At 36.5% G+C, this 16,666-nt stretch overlaps 2 protein-coding genes across 3 annotated transcripts in view; both read right to left on the bottom strand.

Annotated features, from left to right (window-relative positions):
- Positions 1 to 12,849, bottom strand: part of ric1 (RIC1 homolog, RAB6A GEF complex partner 1) — a 32,680-nt gene extending 19,831 nt beyond the window's left edge. Inside the window, exons 1-2 of one of the 2 annotated variants that reach the window (XM_052536536.1) lie at positions 12,285 to 12,849; positions 6,401 to 6,508 (exon numbers count right to left, since the gene is read on the bottom strand). In XM_052536536.1, the coding sequence (XP_052392496.1) occupies positions 6,401 to 6,508; positions 12,285 to 12,425 (249 nt within the window). In that variant the 5' untranslated portion in view covers positions 12,426 to 12,849. The remainder of the gene's footprint in view (positions 1 to 6,400; positions 6,509 to 12,284) is intronic. The other variant, XM_052536537.1, reaches the window with a different exon arrangement.
- Positions 12,850 to 13,382: 533 nt separating this feature from the next.
- Positions 13,383 to 16,037, bottom strand: LOC127941403 (UPF0729 protein C18orf32 homolog). Its single transcript, XM_052536401.1, has 3 exons — positions 15,936 to 16,037; positions 15,225 to 15,383; positions 13,383 to 13,736 (listed from the first exon to the last, which is right to left on the bottom strand). Exons 2-3 carry the CDS (start codon positions 15,369 to 15,371, stop codon positions 13,632 to 13,634), a joined length of 252 nt encoding a protein of 83 aa, XP_052392361.1. The 5' UTR covers positions 15,372 to 15,383; positions 15,936 to 16,037; the 3' UTR covers positions 13,383 to 13,631.
- Between the last annotated feature and the right edge of the window lie 629 nt (positions 16,038 to 16,666).

The raw sequence follows: 16,666 nt of genomic DNA, 5'->3' as shown, positions 1-16,666 counted from the left end.
GAGCTTCTGGCAGGACAGATGATGGAAAAACTGGAAGGAGACGTAGTGAAGAGTGTGTGTGTGTGTGTGTGTGTGTGTGAGAGAGAGAGAAACTTCCTGTAGAGTTCAACACCCTGAACAGATTGTTCTCCTTCCAGCCCAGAATCCCCTCACACTCTTCAGACGAGACACTCTTCCTCCTGAATGCCACTTTACTGTGTTCAGAACAGACGGAAGCAGTGAGAAAGAGGAAGTGATGCGTTCCCTAACAGATCATCATGTGGAAGATAAAAGTGCATCTCAGTTTCGAGATGTCTGATGGGTTTTGAATGGCTTCGTTCAGATGTTCGATTCATGAACTGATTCACTGATGCAAAACAAGCACGCAGTGCAACACTGACTAGGTTTAGAACGAATCGTTTGACTCAATGGTTCTTTATAATGAATCTTCTTAATAACTGACTGAATCGTTCAGATAACTAATTTCCTCAATGAATCATTCCAAATTAGGTCTACAATTATTTTTTTGAATAATTAAGTAACAGTGTTTGTAATTATTATTATTAAATAATAATACCTGAAATAAAAGAAAATATAATTAGCGGAATATTCTAAAGAACAACCTGATGAAAAAAACTAAAAAACTAAATGGAAATGAGAAAAGTTGCCTTTTCAACCAACTGAATTAAGTTTAGGTTGAAGTACTAACATTACTAACTGAAATAAAAACAATTTAATTAAAACTGAAAGTAAAATGAATTAAAAACGATTTAGAAATATATAAGCATATTTAAAATATTAAAATGACAATAGTACATAATACAACTGCTTTGCAATCAGTGGACTGAATCATTTTAACATCTTAAATCCCGAATTAATAAAATAAATATGTTAATTATAATAACTTTTTTCAAATAATTTGAATTTACATTTAGTAATTTTTTTATATAATTACAACACACAGTGTTATTAACTAAATGAAGTATTTTAAACACACTTGTTTAATTAAATAAAGCCAAAATGAAACAAATATTAGATGGAAATCTTAAACAAAAATGAAAAATGGTAGCATCTATAAGTTAAGCTGAGGTATGGAAATTACTTAATGAACTGAAACTAAAACTGAAAAAAAAAACAAAGTAAAACTTAAAACTATTTAGAATAATACAGTTAAAAAAAAAAAAAAAAAAAACTTTGATGCACCAGAAAACTGATTCAGACCGCACTGCTTCTGATTCTTACGTCACAGCATCAGTCAGGCTTTATTTGATTATTGATTTCCCAGCGGGAGCGGCGCTCGTTCATCGATCCCCGTCCACACAAACACTTCCAGGAAACACCCATCCTCCATCACACACCACTGCCCTGACCACACACACACACACACACACACACACACACACACACCACATCAACAATCAATGCGCTCTGTCGTAATGACACCTGATGATGATCAGAGAAAGCTGCCATCAGGCAAACAATAATAATAATAATAATAGACATAACAGATTAGTTCAAATGGTTATTATTATTATTAACTAAAACTAAAATCATCTAGCTGCCAAGGCAACATCTCATTTTCACTTACTTTCATTTGAAACCGTAAAATAACTATAACAAAAAAGAAAAACTGATTTAAATTGAAATCTATTTATTTTAAATATACATATTTTTTAATACTAAAAATTAAGTGAAAATACAAAAATTATACTTTATCATTGATAGTAATAACACTGGTTAGTACTTTAGACCTGTGTGGACTAGTTGTGGATCACATGACTGTAGCTCAGTAACCTGTAATAGCATTATCAATCACATGAATGCAAAACAGGGAAACATTTAAAAGCTTCTTTAATTTCACACATCCCATATTGACTTGGACACTGACATGCTGACAACTTCTCTGAACAAGCGTAGCTGCTGTTCAGTGTGTTCAGAGAGATGATCATCAGATCTGCGTGTCTGAACCTGTGAACGGCTGCAAACTGCTCTGAGATCAGCCTCAACTCTAAACACACACCCATCAGCAGCAGCCAGCCAACTATCTTATCAAACAAAATACAACAACAGCCAAACGCAAAAAAAAAAAAAAAAGAGGAAATATATGCTAATTATATGCTGTTATAAACAGCACGTCTTTAAAAAAAAAAAAAAAGTTAAAAAAATGTTTTGCTACAAATCACAAGATATATTAGAAAATATGCTTCAATGAGAATTAAAAAATATATATATTTTAAAATATAATTCTCCAATTTTTATATGACATATACATATATATATATATATATATATATATATATATATATATATATATATATATATATACACACACACACACATTTTAATGTCTATACTTAGGGGCTAGATGTTTGGCAATATTCTTATGCAAATTTTAAAAAATATATACTTAAAAAGATGTTTGTTGTTTTGTTTTTCGCTCTGTGTAAAGGTCCCGTAAGAAGAGAGCTGCTTATGTAGGGAGGAGACATTGAGACAGCTGAGTAGGAGCCGAACGTGAGCCAGAAACTCACACAAAGCCTCTCGGAATGTCACTCCTTCCTGTTACTGCTGGTTGCTCGGCAGAGGCAGAATCCCAAGGAAGTGACTGAACAAACGGCAGCATTCCAGAACACAGCTGAAGAAAAGCTTCACGCAACGCTGGCCGAGGTTTCACAATGCATCCGTTTACACTGAACATGATTTCAAATGTCATCAGAAGATGAGAGAAACATTAGCTTTAGCTTTACATATCACGTTACACCAAACAAACAATATCAAGAGCAACGTGTGACAAAACCATCCATATCAGTTCTTTATTTCACTGAAAAATAAAAATAAAAAATAAAATAAATAAAGCTATAAGTAATAAATCCAAAATTACATAAAAATAAAAATCCAGAATAACATAAATAGTCTAAAATAAAAAAATAAATTTCGAATTAAAAAGTAAAATAAATCACAAATAAAATTTGTATTACAAAATAAAATTAAATAAATTAAATAAAATATTCAATATGAATCTAGAAAAAAATAAAAAATAAACCTAAAATGAAAATCTAAGTCTATAAAACAATATTTATTAAACCAACATAAATCTAGATTAAACATAGAATCTAAAACAAACCTATATATATATAAAAAAGAATTGAACATTTTTAATAACCTATGGTGGTGGGGGGGGGGGGGCTTGCATCATTGTAACAGGATTCTGATTCAGCGTTTAGTGGAGATTAACCCTCTGTGAACAGGCTTTAACACAGCAGTCTCCCGTGTTTCTGTGTCCTGCGCTGGTTGTTTGCTGAAGGATGATTACAGGAGTGAACCGGATCAGATCCGTTATATACACACAGGATCGTTTAAGCATCATATGAATTCTAATCAGTCTTCAGTCACCCGTCATGTAAGGAGAAATGCATTGAAATAATTCACTCCAGCGTACAGCTCTCGAACACCGAGCAATTTTACACCGTGTCAGTCATGCTTCCTTTAGATAAGAGAAAAGAAGTCACTGTTTGACAACTCAAAAGAGTCTTCGATCCATACATCAATGCATGAGTGACAACCTTGAGAACAGACTGCGGTTGCATTTCTTACAACCCCGATTTTTTTTATATATTTTTTTTAAATGTACCGTCATGTTTAAATGATCATAAGTGTTTGTAGTTTTTAGGAAGGCAGTAGGTTCAGCGATCTGCACATTTACATAAAGACAGGAGGATAAAAGCTTCAAAACCCAGTGAAAAGGCTCAAGTCAGCGATTCTCCGGCTGTTGATGTGGTGAGAGTGAACCAGCTCAGATTTGAGCAGCACACTAGCGGTAGATTTACATTCGTCATCAAACCGCTGCATGATTTGACTTCCTCTGTGAACTCAGAGCTGCTGATGTGTAACGAGGCCGTTTGCTAACAATCTGACAGAGGAGTCGAAAACACTGGAGACAAACGCATCACGAGTTTTACATTCCAACTGTTGCACTGTTTAATGTCAGACTCGTTTCACAGTCAAGTGCATGTGTTTCAGTCCTAGAAATAACTCCACAGCAAAAGCTGAGAAAGCTCAGACGGCAGAAACACTGGTTTGATTTCAGCGTGTCGTTAGGTGACACATACAGCTCAGACACAGACCAGACTCGACTCGACAGCAGATGAAGTCGCTGCAGGAAGTGAGAAAGCCATGGATTACTTTCAGCTCCATCTGCAGGTTTGATCACTCGAAGCTCTGTTTCTGGGAAGTTTTAAAGTTTGCTGAAGCTCCAGCCAATCACTGAACTCCAGGGAATGTCTTGGATGCAGCGATGCCAAAAACGGCCTGCCAATATTACCCATGATGCTCCACTGATTAGCTGCGAGCTGTGTCGGAGAATCCGCTGGTATCTGCCTTCGCTCTGTATACGTCTGAACTCCTCGTTCTGTTCAGAGATTTTTACGAGACAGCAGTGACCGATTAAAACACGAGAGTGAATCAGAGCAACAGATCAGCTCAGGACATGATTTTAGGAGCACAAAAATGTGTGCGTAATGTGACTTGATATGATTATATGTGACTCTGGAGCACAAAATCAGTCGGAAGTCTCTGTCGGAAGAACACATTCTTGACAGGATTCATAAAAAGGAATAACAGCTAATAAACCGAGATATCCCATGATCCTCTGGGCTCTTGTTTACAGTATAAACAGCAAAGAGAGTCACTGAGGGATATTCACGACCCTGGATAACAAAATCAGTGTTAAACCACTTAATTACAGGATTACAATTTCTTCTGAATTATAATTAGAAACACTATTATGCATAATGAATATTTAGATGTCTAGTCTGCCGTCGTGAGCGTGATTTATATCCGTGACATTTACAAGCAGCAGATCAGTGTTATTAATGTCAGCTTCATCAGTGGCTCGTGTAAATGAACCAAACACTGTCAGCTGACTAGTTAAACCTGCATGAAGCCAGTAACCGGGCATCATCTGTTATTTCCTGTTGAGCCCAAAGATCGCTGTGAAGACGAGACACTGAATGTTGATTCAGACACAGAAGAGCGGCGCTGTGAAATGATGCCTGAGGTTTCGCTGTAATTCTGCACCACTGTGACGTCCAGCAGTGGAAACACAGAGATCACATGACGGTTCTGACCGCATCTGATGGACAGAACCAGAGCCGTCCGAGCCGGACACACTACACCAATGGAAATACAGTCTCAGGACACACAGCTACTAAACAACAACAGCAGCGTAATTGTGCTGCTTATGGAGCAAGATGCTGAAAAAAACATTATTTTGTGTGTGTGCGCTAAAATATTTAAAAACACCGCAAAATAACTTAAGAAAAGGCTCCTTAAAGACCCAGTTATCTGTGTTTTTATTATACAAGAGGTGCAAAAACTAAATTAAATAAATGTAAAATAAAAGGAGATCAAATAGCGAGGGTATTAAAAATAGAAACAGAATAACAGCTATTTAAAATCAGAATTACAACAAATAAAAATAAATACATTTAAGTAACTTTTTTTTTAATAAAAATCGATACTGAAATAATCAGTTTATTAAATAACAGACAAATTACAAAAGTAACATTTACAAATAAATATTTTTTTTTATAAATGGGAGGTATTTTTAAAAATAAATTATTTGGCTCTGTATATGTATTTTTTTTATGTACAAAATAACAATGAAAATATAATAAATAAAATGTAAGCGTACCAAGTACAAACTAATTTCTAGGTACCAAACTTCAGATGGTGGAAAGGGTTAATCAGCCAAATGTAGAAAGGTTTCCAGATTTGAGAGGATGCTGTGATGGATCAATAAAAGCAAATCTAATCACAGTCCTGTACTGTAACAGAAGAACGTGACTGACAGACGTGAGCCGTCTCTCCTCGTCTCTGTCTGTGTCTGTATTCATTCAGCAGAAGGACAGCGATTATCAGCCAAACAAAAGACCAAGCACAGCGCTCGTTCTCTTCACTATCTGCAGTGATAGACACATTAACATTTCAACAATCGCCTCGTCTGTGAAGGACACTTGTGATTGGAGTAATTACACATAACTTCTAGAACAGACCCCTTACCCATAATGCCTGAAAATACTCGCTAGGGAGATTAATGCTATTGTGCTAGCATGGAGAACTTTCAGGAGACATTTGTGGCAGAAGAAACATGGCTACAATCAAGCAATCACACTCCACACACAAGACTAGTGTAAAACTATGAATTCTGAAAGTCAGCTATACGAGACTTTTCTGAGGGACTAAATCAATCAGAACACCCTAGCAACTGCATAGCAATATTCTAAAGTCATTTGCATCACCTTATCAACTGCATAGCAACAGTTTGGCATCATGGGGCACCTGCTGATGTCATAGGTTCTCGCTACACAACAGACAGATGGTTGACCTCCTCATAAACCGCGTGAGAGACTGTTTTACTCACCGTCACTGCGATCATGGAGTCGTCGGGCTTCCATTCCACCTGCTGATAGAAGCCGAACTGTGCGGTCGCTTTCCCAGACTCGATATAACTGACGATCAACACGCTGGGCTACAGACAGAGAGAAGGAAACAGAATGAGACACTCGTTTGAGTCGCTCATCTTCACTAGCTCAGACCTGAAGGATTGCTCAGATCATGCGTGTGTTTATGAAGTCATCTAATGCTCCATTTTCACCAGCTGAACAAAAGCCCAGACTTGCATATAATGCTTGCAACCCTTTAGTAACTGCATGGAAACAGACACAGAACACACTAGCAGCAGTACATAGAAAATATACAAATCTAATTCATCAATTCATCATCTTATAAAGTACATAAAGTGAAAGTGTCCTTAAAAGCAGAAGTGACAGAGAAGCAAACCTTTAGAGGAACTAACTAAAAGCTGCAGTAAACACACATAATAAGTGCACGTCTAACTGCACTAAAGTCATTTTAGTTTAAATGTTCACTGCTCATGTATGAAATAATCAGTCACGCTGATGAATAACCCAAAATACTCCTGTAATAAAAATCAAAGTGTAATGATGTTCAGCGTGTGTTTGTCAGAAACACAGCACAATCTCGCTGTGAAATGAAGAGCAGCAGGGAAACACATCAGGAGAAACGAGAGACGGAGACGGATCTGCAGATGAGAACAGCACTTGGCCACAAAGAAAAACACCCAAAAATGGAAGCAAAGTGATGGTTTCATTCAGCCAACGGGGAGCTGTAAAGCTCAACACACACACACACACACACACGTGTAGAACTCATGAAAAACTAACATTAATGTCACAGAATCACACTGCATTTACCTTCAATGTGTGTGTGTGTGTTTTCTTATTTATGCTAAGCTATTGAGTAAAACTGACACCAAAAGTGGCACATTTAGCGGATGAATTTCAGCCCACATGACGCCTGTATCATCATATATCGCCTGACTAAATGAAGAAAGGAGAGCAGATCTGACAATGAAGAGAAAACACCAGAAATCATGCATGTACATCTCATGCACAGACCTCATGTAAAGTTGACTACACTTGCTCTTCATACAGCAGATGAACTGAACTGAACGGACTCAACATTCAGTGGAGATCTGAATTCAGCACGCTCACACACAGAACATGTTATTTCCTGTCCCGATCTGCACAACATGCGTGTGAAAGCAGGACACAGGTGCACATAAATGACGCTTGTTCAATCGTCTGCACGATTTCAACCTGACTCAAGCACACTAAGAAAAGTCATCAAGTTTTACCCTATCTTCCCCAGCTGATTAATCACAGCACATGTTTTCTGAAGCATGTTATGTTTAAATATACCAATGAATCATTATCTAATTAAATGTGCGGTAATTTGCATACACTTTCAAAACAGAATCACTCAATAAATCAGAAAACACATGTTTTTAGGAATATCATATAAACTAGTGTGAATGAGGCTGCACTTAATTTTACAGTCCTGTTCTTCATGTACATACTATGCACTTATAGTAACTACAAAAACTATGTAATAACTACTAACCCTGAACCTACCCCTAATACTTTTTCTCAGATATATTTCCTCGAAGCATTCCTTACTATAAAATAAAGTCAGAAGTACACAGACTGCAAGAGAACAGGTCTGACAAAAACACCTTTACTCATGTGCAAACAAGTTCCCGTCACAAAAACATATCTGAAGGGGTAAATGTTGAGCTGATTGTGATGAGAGGGAACGAGTGGATCGAGACACAGCCCTGATGTTCTCTAAACCCAATTACCTGATAGTTTAGATCCATCCAGAAACTCAAAGTGAGAATAAAAGAAAAAAAATCACTTGAAAAAATAATAATAATGACTGTTTCCAAACAGGTTTCTCAAACACATGGTCTGTCATTGGTTAGTCCTGCCCCAAACTCACATGATTGTTGAGTCATAAGTTGACGTGTGGCTGCTCAAACTGTTTAATTTAACAGATACACAGCAAACTATCACACACAGTAATATATGTTGGTTATTGTTCACCTATAGTCCTCATCTTAGTTTCCACACACAGAACAGATGATGTATGATCTCACAGTGTTACACAACACACACACACACACACACACTGAGGATTTATTTCACCAGTGCTGTTGTGTAATAAGAGTGATTCTCCTCAGTCAGAGTTGATATCAGCTACTACCTCATTTACAGACGCGTGTAGAAGGATTCTAAATAAATGAACAATTCCTATTAATGATTTATAAACTGTCTATATGCACAAAGAAATCTTCCTAAATGCACTTCTCTTTATAAATCAGTTGATCTTAAATTCATGTGCATCAAGGGCCTAAACATCCTGTTATGGAGGTATTAATATGATCTGATTTTAATCATTGTGTTTGGTCTCCACACAAGAATGAAAGTCTTTCAGGTCTGGAATGAGATAAAGAGAGCAAACGAAAGAATGATCTTCTTCAGCTGAACGATGATCCTGATGCTGTTAGTGATCAGTAAAATCTGTAGGGTAAATAGATGTGTGATTGATGTTAAACATACTGGTCTGTGATCTCACACTGACAGGAAGCTCAGCAGCCCTGAGTGTGTGTGTGTGTGTGTGTGTGTGCATATGCAAAGATGTATCAAGACCGGGAGCTTTGATATGCATGACCTCAGCACTACTGACAAAGAGTATGTGTATGTGTATGTGTGTGTGTGTGTGTGTGTGTGTGTGTGTGTTATAAAAGGAACTCTTCCTCTCCAGCTGTGTAACTCCACCTTCACTCTCACACACACACACACACCAGACACCATCCTTTCTTTCCCCCTGGATCATCTCAGACACTCTACATACGGACTTATCACATCCGACTCTGCTAATACAGTCAAAAACTTTATTTACATATAAACAGTTGGTTATGTCCAAAATTAAAGTAAACTGTTGAGCTCTTAAAGTGACAGCAGTCTAATAGTATTAACATGCTGCCGCTTGTCCTTAAAGGGACAGTTCACCTAAAAAAAAAAAAAATTCTGTCATTATTTTACTCACTCTAATCTAGTCCCAAACCTGCATTCATTTCTTTCTTTTGCCGGACACAAAAGACGAAATTTAGAACGTGGGAAACCAAACATTTGCTATCTTTGAGAAAAATGAAAACTATATTTGTGGACATCACTGGGGACCAGCAACTGTTTGGTTGCCACATTCTTTAAAATAACTTTTGAGTTCAACAGAAGAAAGAAACTCATTCAGGTTAAAAACAACCTGAGAGAAAGATTAAATGATTACAATTTTCATTTTTGGGTGAACTGTTAAAAAACATCAAAACAGAAAAACAATCACTCACTGCTCTTGACTGAAGACCTGGAGGTTTTTCCCGGACAGTCTTACTATATACAGGCAGCAAAGAGTCTGACCTCACAAAGGATTATCAGTCAAAATCTGTCTCTCCACGAATGTACAGAAGTGTTTTTATCAGCTGTTTGGACTCTCATTCTGACGGCACCCATTCACTGCAGAGCATCCATTGCTGAGCTAGTGATGCAATGCTGCATTTCTCCAAAAGAAACAAACTCATCTTAAACCTGGATGGCCTGGATTTTCAGCAATTAATTGTTCCTTAATATCAATTACTTGTTTCATTATGTGGAGTTTATGTATCTTATTATGCAGATATATTTTTTTTAATTTGTGTCCACTGTTACATGACCTTTTTTCTTATTCATCAAGTGCATTCATTGTTTTTATTGTTCATCCCGTCATATTTTCATACAATGCTCATTGTTTGCTGTTCATTTCCTGAGAAAATCAGTTTTACTATGAACACTCAGTACATTCGTGGAGAGACAGATTTTGACTGATAATCTTTTGTGAGGTCAGACTCTTTGCCGCCTGCATATAGTAAGACTGTCCGGGAAAAAACCTGGGAAAAAAGTGATTTATTTTCTGTTTTGATGTTTTATTAACATTTAAAGGGCCAGTTCATCCAAAAACGAAAATTCTGTCATCATTTACTCACTCTCAAGTCGTCTAAACCTAAATTACTTTCTTAGTTCTGATGAAAGCAAAATGTATTTTAAAGAATGTGGGTAAACCAATGACGTCCATAGTATATATTTTTTTACGATTATCAAAGTCAATGGGGACCAGGAACTGTTCGGTTAACCACATTCTTAATTTCAACTTTTGTGTTCAGCACAGGGACAACATGAGAGCAAGTAAATAATGACAATCTACACTTTTGGGAGAATTGTCCATTTAATGACATGTTTAGTGCTATTAGACTCCTGTCACTTTAAGAGCTTATTTATTCATTTTGCATGAGCTGACGATGAATACATTTTCAGCAAATTAGGACATCAATTGTCATTAAACTCAAACTGAAATATCATTCAAAAGCAGATGTGGTCAGAGGTTTAAAAATATCAGTTTAACTTATGACACGTGCCGTCTGTGATGTCAGAGACCACAGTTCACACTCCTTCACAACACTGCAGTTTCACTCTACAAGTGCAAACGTGAGCACATTTCATAATCATGAAAGCATCCTATTCTGATGATCTTGTTTCCTGAGTCTGCTGACACTTCATTACACAAACCCTCAAATGTTCAAGTCAAGACGAGGTAAACTGAGCCTGAAAACTGTGCTGTGAATTTCTGCACTTTGACCCACTGAGCAACAACATCCAAACCTGCTGAAGTCTGAAGCGACAGCTGTCAATAACACACATCACACACACTCAGAAACCAGCACTTTAACCTCCACTAGTCTAGATAGACTTGACAGATGTGGCTCATTAATAAACCTTCTCAGATTCAAAGCTCGAGTTCATCAGACCTGATCTCACATCATTCATTATTCAAACATGAACTCAGAGCTCGGATCATGAGGCTGTTTGCCTGCCTGTTTTAATCCAGACAAAATAATATTCTCATGAGGTTTGAGTCGATCTGTAACACCACAGACGTGTAACCACTAAACCACAGGACCCCACATTAGACCCCCTAAATGCTGATATTAAGACGATATCTTGTTCAATGTTGACTGGAATGAATGCATCATGGAATAAAATCCAAACTGTTTGCATAACCAGTTTATGTTTTGCTGAAACTGATCCACATGAATCTCTGTGTTTTGGGATTTGAACAAACAGACAGAAAGCAGAACTGATACTTTAACCACTAAACGACAGCAGTCCATCTGTGAGCAATTCTGTTAATATAGCCAATCGAAAACTAATGGGATTCAAACCTACAACCACTGAGTTATCATTTTTAACCACAAACTCAAAAAACTCAGAGGCTGAAAGTTGACAACTTAGACTTCAATCACTAAACCACTAGATAATGTTAGTTAACAGTGTAGGATTAACTGCATTTAAACCCCTAAACCATTGCTTTAAAGTCATTTTAGGTGTCTAACTCGGCTAAACCTGGTTCCTATTGAACCTTTGGTTCACCAAACCTGACCATTTCCCACTTAAGAAATTAAAACTGCAAGACCAAGGCTCTGAAAGTGATTAACTAGATTAACCAAGTGTTAAAAGTTAACAGTCCTTAGTCTTTAACTAATAATCCTCTTGATAATCCCACTAAAATACCGAACTTCCTGCATTTAAAACCATAACCAGTTGGCTTAATAAAATCGATTAGTTTCTTAAGTTAAAACCTTTGGGTCACCAACCCAGATCTTTCACCCCTAAACCACAGCACCCATCATTTCTGTCCCTTAAACCTCCATCTTTCACCACTAAGCCACATCAGCTCACCTTTAAAGACTCAATGGGCTGATCTGGAGGAAGTCTGAAGCTGGGATTCGAACCCACAAGCTACCGACGCACGCCATCCAACATTGAAACATCTGAGTTTGAGGAGTTTCTTACCCTGCTGAACCAGATGCTGATCTGGGTCTCGGACAGCACCGCCAGGTAGAAGCGTTGCGCGCTGGGCTCGATCAGGAAGGGCCGCTCGCTGCTCCGGAGCGGGCAGAGGAGCCTCCGCGGCCAGCCGCTCAGAAAATACATCACGATCCGGTTCCGACCCGAATCACTGCGACACCGGGGCGGACAGACTCCCTTCAGCGGCCTCCATGCACCGAACCAACCCACAGCTCGACACCGACTCGGGTTGTATTCAGTCCGGGATCATATCTGCGGGATCCGGCGTCGGTTCTGACGATCTGAGTCCAAAATCCGCTTTATTTGCTGCAGCAAGCGAGAAGAGAAGCCGTGTAACGGATCCGCGGAAGCAGAACCGGGTCTCGGGGGTTCGCGGCTCTCACTGCGCCACTGGACCGCTGGACTCTGGAATCCAAAGGGAAGTTTTGGTACCGAATTTATCCCGTGAATCCTCCACCGTCGCCATCTTTAGTCTCTTATTATTTATCACGATCTGTTCGCTCGCTGCTTCGAAACGCGTTTATCCGCTCAGTCATGTCCGTTGCCGCCTAAAGGGGGCGCGCTGTGGCCCACAATGCATTGCGGTTAACTGAAAACTGATTTCAAATTTAGGACTTTGGCGCCTCCTGCCGGTGAAAGTGATTAACACGCCACAGCCAAAATTACATTCCCTATCCGCAATCATTATTGACCCTCAAATAAATCAATAAAATAACTAGAATTAAAAAATATATAGAATATATATTCTAATTATTAGTCCAAATGTATTAAAAAAATATATATAATTTTTTACAAAATATTTAAACGTATTTTTAAATAAAAAACAAATACAAAACACATTATAAATATAAAAACTGCCATTCATTTCTTTCTTTAGATGAATTTAACTGTATTTAAAAATGTATATTATTCTTAAACCTGGCCTAGGTACAAGCCATTTTACTAGGTAAAGTACTATGATTTAACTTTTGAGTTTTTATTATTTATTAATACATGTAATCATAACTGGAGCCACCTTATTTTATTTCATTATTTTAGTTATTATAAAGATCCACCATTGAAAGCATCATCACAAGCCACAAATAAATTATTTCAATGTTTATTTTTAAATTAAGCATCATAAGTCATAGACAGAATCTGCAGTTGATCTGAGTGGAAGGTAGAATCAGTAAATGATCATGGAATGATAAAAACAAAATCTACAGATAACTGTCTTCATTTTTATTAAACGTTATTAAAGTATTTTGTGTAAGCAATGTGACAGGATCATATATTAGTTTATATCTACATTCTAAAATATAATCAGTGATGACTGTAGAGCCGTGAGATCTGTCAGTCGGCTTTTTTATCGGTCGTCGTCTTCGGTCCGTTTGCCGTGGCTCCGTTTGCCGTGGCTCCGTTTGCCGTGGCTCCGTTTGCCGTTCCATTACATTCAGTCTGAGGAAGACAACAAAGAAGAGAATGAAGAACTGTGAATGTAAACGCTCATCTAAACACTACTAGAAAACAAAGACTCTTCCTTTTGTGCTTCAGGGGAAACCTTTTATTAACATGACCATAAATAACAAGAGAAGTTTCATTTTTGGGTGAATTATTCTGTGAATACTCTGTGGAAATGACTGTAATAATGTTTGTATTAGTAATGCTTATATTATATAAATATTATCATATAGTACTATACACATATATATATATATATATATTTGGGACCAGAATGATTTTTAATGTTTTCACAGGAGTTTCTTCTCCAGGACAAAAATTTATATTTTTGAAATATTATTATGATGTAAAATAGTATTTTTCTGTTTTAATACATCATATTTTTCGGACTATAAGTCTCATCAGTCCAAAAATACGTCATGACGAGGAATAAAAACATATATAAGTCGCACTGGACTATAAGTCGCATTTATTTAGAAGCAAGAACCAAGAGAAAACATTACCGTCTCCAGCCGCCAGAAGGCGCTCTATGTCTTCAGTGTAGACTACAGGAGAACTGAGCAGCATAGAGCGCCCTCTCGCGGCTGGAGACGGTAATGATTTCTCTTGGTTCATGTCAAATTAATTTTGATAAATAAGTCGCACATGACTATAACTATGAAAAAAACTGCCAATAGTCCAGAAAATACGGGTAAACTAAAATATAATTAATTTCTGTGATGTACAGCTGTATTTTCAGCATCATTCCTCCAGTCTCCAGTGTCACATGATCTTCAGAAATCATAATAATATGCTGATTTATTATCAGTTTGGAAACTGTGATAATTTTTTCAGGATTCTTTGATGAATAAAAAGTTAAAAAGAAAACATTTGTTTATAATATAAATCTTTTCTAACAATATACAAGTACAAAAGTTTGAAGTCAGTAAATTTTTATTTTTCTGAAAGAAATTAAAAATTGTATTTACCAAGGATGTGTTAAATTGTTAAGAAGTGATAGCAAAGATTTATATTGTTAGGAAAAATTTACATTTTTAATAAATGCTGTTCTTTTTAACTTTTTATTCATCAAATAATCCTGTAAAAACTATCAGTTTCCAAAAATATATATGTCAGCACAACATTGATAAGTCTAATAATAAATCATCATATTATTATGATTTCTGAAGATCATGTGACACTGAACACTGGAGTAATGATGCTGAAAATACAGCTGTGCATCACAGAAATAAATTACAGTTTAAAGGATATTAAAATGGAAAGCACTATTTTATATTGTAATAATAACATTTTGTAATATTACTGTTTTCTTCTGTAATTTTGATTGAATAAATGCAGCCTTGAGACCTCTTTAAAAACATTACAAGTCTTACTGACCCCAAGCTTCTGACCAGAAGTATATAAGTATATGTGTGTGTGTGTGTGTTAGTATGGGTCTATGTGTGTGTGTGTGTGTGTGTGTATGTGTGCTGAATGCTGATTTACAGTGCTGTGTTTCTGAGTCTCCTGCACGGCTTCTTTCCTCCAGAAGCGGTTGATGAAGGGAGAGATGAACGGATAGATGATGGGCTCCAGGAAGCGCTTATAAACCCACAGCAGCACAGGGATGACGATGCAGGGAATGCAAACCATATCTTCAGATGACTGAAGACAAACACAGCATCAGATCTATTCACATTTCAACATCAATCTTTCAAAGGAGCATTGATAAACCATTTTATCTATTATTCCACAGACAGACGTTTATGATTCAATTATTCACATGTAATACAAAGTACTGTGCTAGTACCATCTCAGCTGATGGTGCCAGGATGTGTATATAAATATAAATATATTATAAACAGATTTAAATTGTTCTGTAGCTTTCCATTCAGCCAGATTATTTTCAGTATACATTCATTACAAAGTCGTCATCTTTAGCTGATCTGGACAGATACGTAATCAGAACATATAAAGTCCGATTTACACATTAGTTTCTCAATATTTACATTTATTTTAATCATCATAACGTTTACGAACGATCAACTCTGTCTGATCGCTGCTGTCTTCCTGTTTACAATCATGAATCTGATCAATAAACAACCACACACACTTCACACAACTCATGATTATGTTCTTATCACATATATGACATTAGAAGATCATATATTCTATTGAAAACTTGGCTAGAATGCAGTAAATGTGTGTAAAACTAACCTTGTTCTGCGCGAGCTGAAGCAATATCTTGTAACGATGAGTAACGCTGAGCTTGTTGTGACGTCAGAGTGACGCCACCGCTGCTATTGATGTTAGCGCCACCCAGCGGCGCGGAGGAGCAGGGACACGCACACAATTAAATTAAATTAAATTAAATTAAATTAAATTAAATTAAATTAAATTAAATTAAATTAAATTAAATTAAATTAAATATTTTGGGGGGAAAATTGCCCTAACAATTGTAGCTATATACAGTAATTACAAAGGCATCATATTTAGCTGATCTGACTACACAAAATCATTACACCATGTTACCAGTGATATCAAGCAATTTATTTTTAGTTCATTTGCATTTTTGTACATTTGCATTTATCACATTTAATATTTACGTTTATTACATAAAGGTGCATTTATTTACATTTACTTTGTATCCAAGTAGTTTATCAGTAAAATAAAATTGAACAACAGTTTCAAGTGAACTGTAAAAAGTGGTAACCTGCAATTGTTTCCTTAAAGCACTATTTCTGTACCTGATTTAACCCACAAAATTCTATAAATATATATATATATATTTTCTTTGGTGGGTGGGGGTTGGGGTAAAAATGAATTGAATGAAAATGAATTATTTCTGACTTGAATAAAACAAGTTAATCTATTTATTGCCATTTTTGGTTATTAAAGAAAACTATATCAGAAGTAGAGGAGTTATTTTTAATAATTATTATATGATA

Source organism: Carassius gibelio, chromosome A21 (assembly GCF_023724105.1).
Source record: "Carassius gibelio isolate Cgi1373 ecotype wild population from Czech Republic chromosome A21, carGib1.2-hapl.c, whole genome shotgun sequence".
In the NCBI taxonomy this organism is placed as follows: domain Eukaryota; kingdom Metazoa; phylum Chordata; class Actinopteri; order Cypriniformes; family Cyprinidae; genus Carassius; species Carassius gibelio.
The sequence above is the reverse complement of the archived record's forward strand: the minus strand, read 5'-3'. Positions and strand labels throughout refer to the sequence as shown.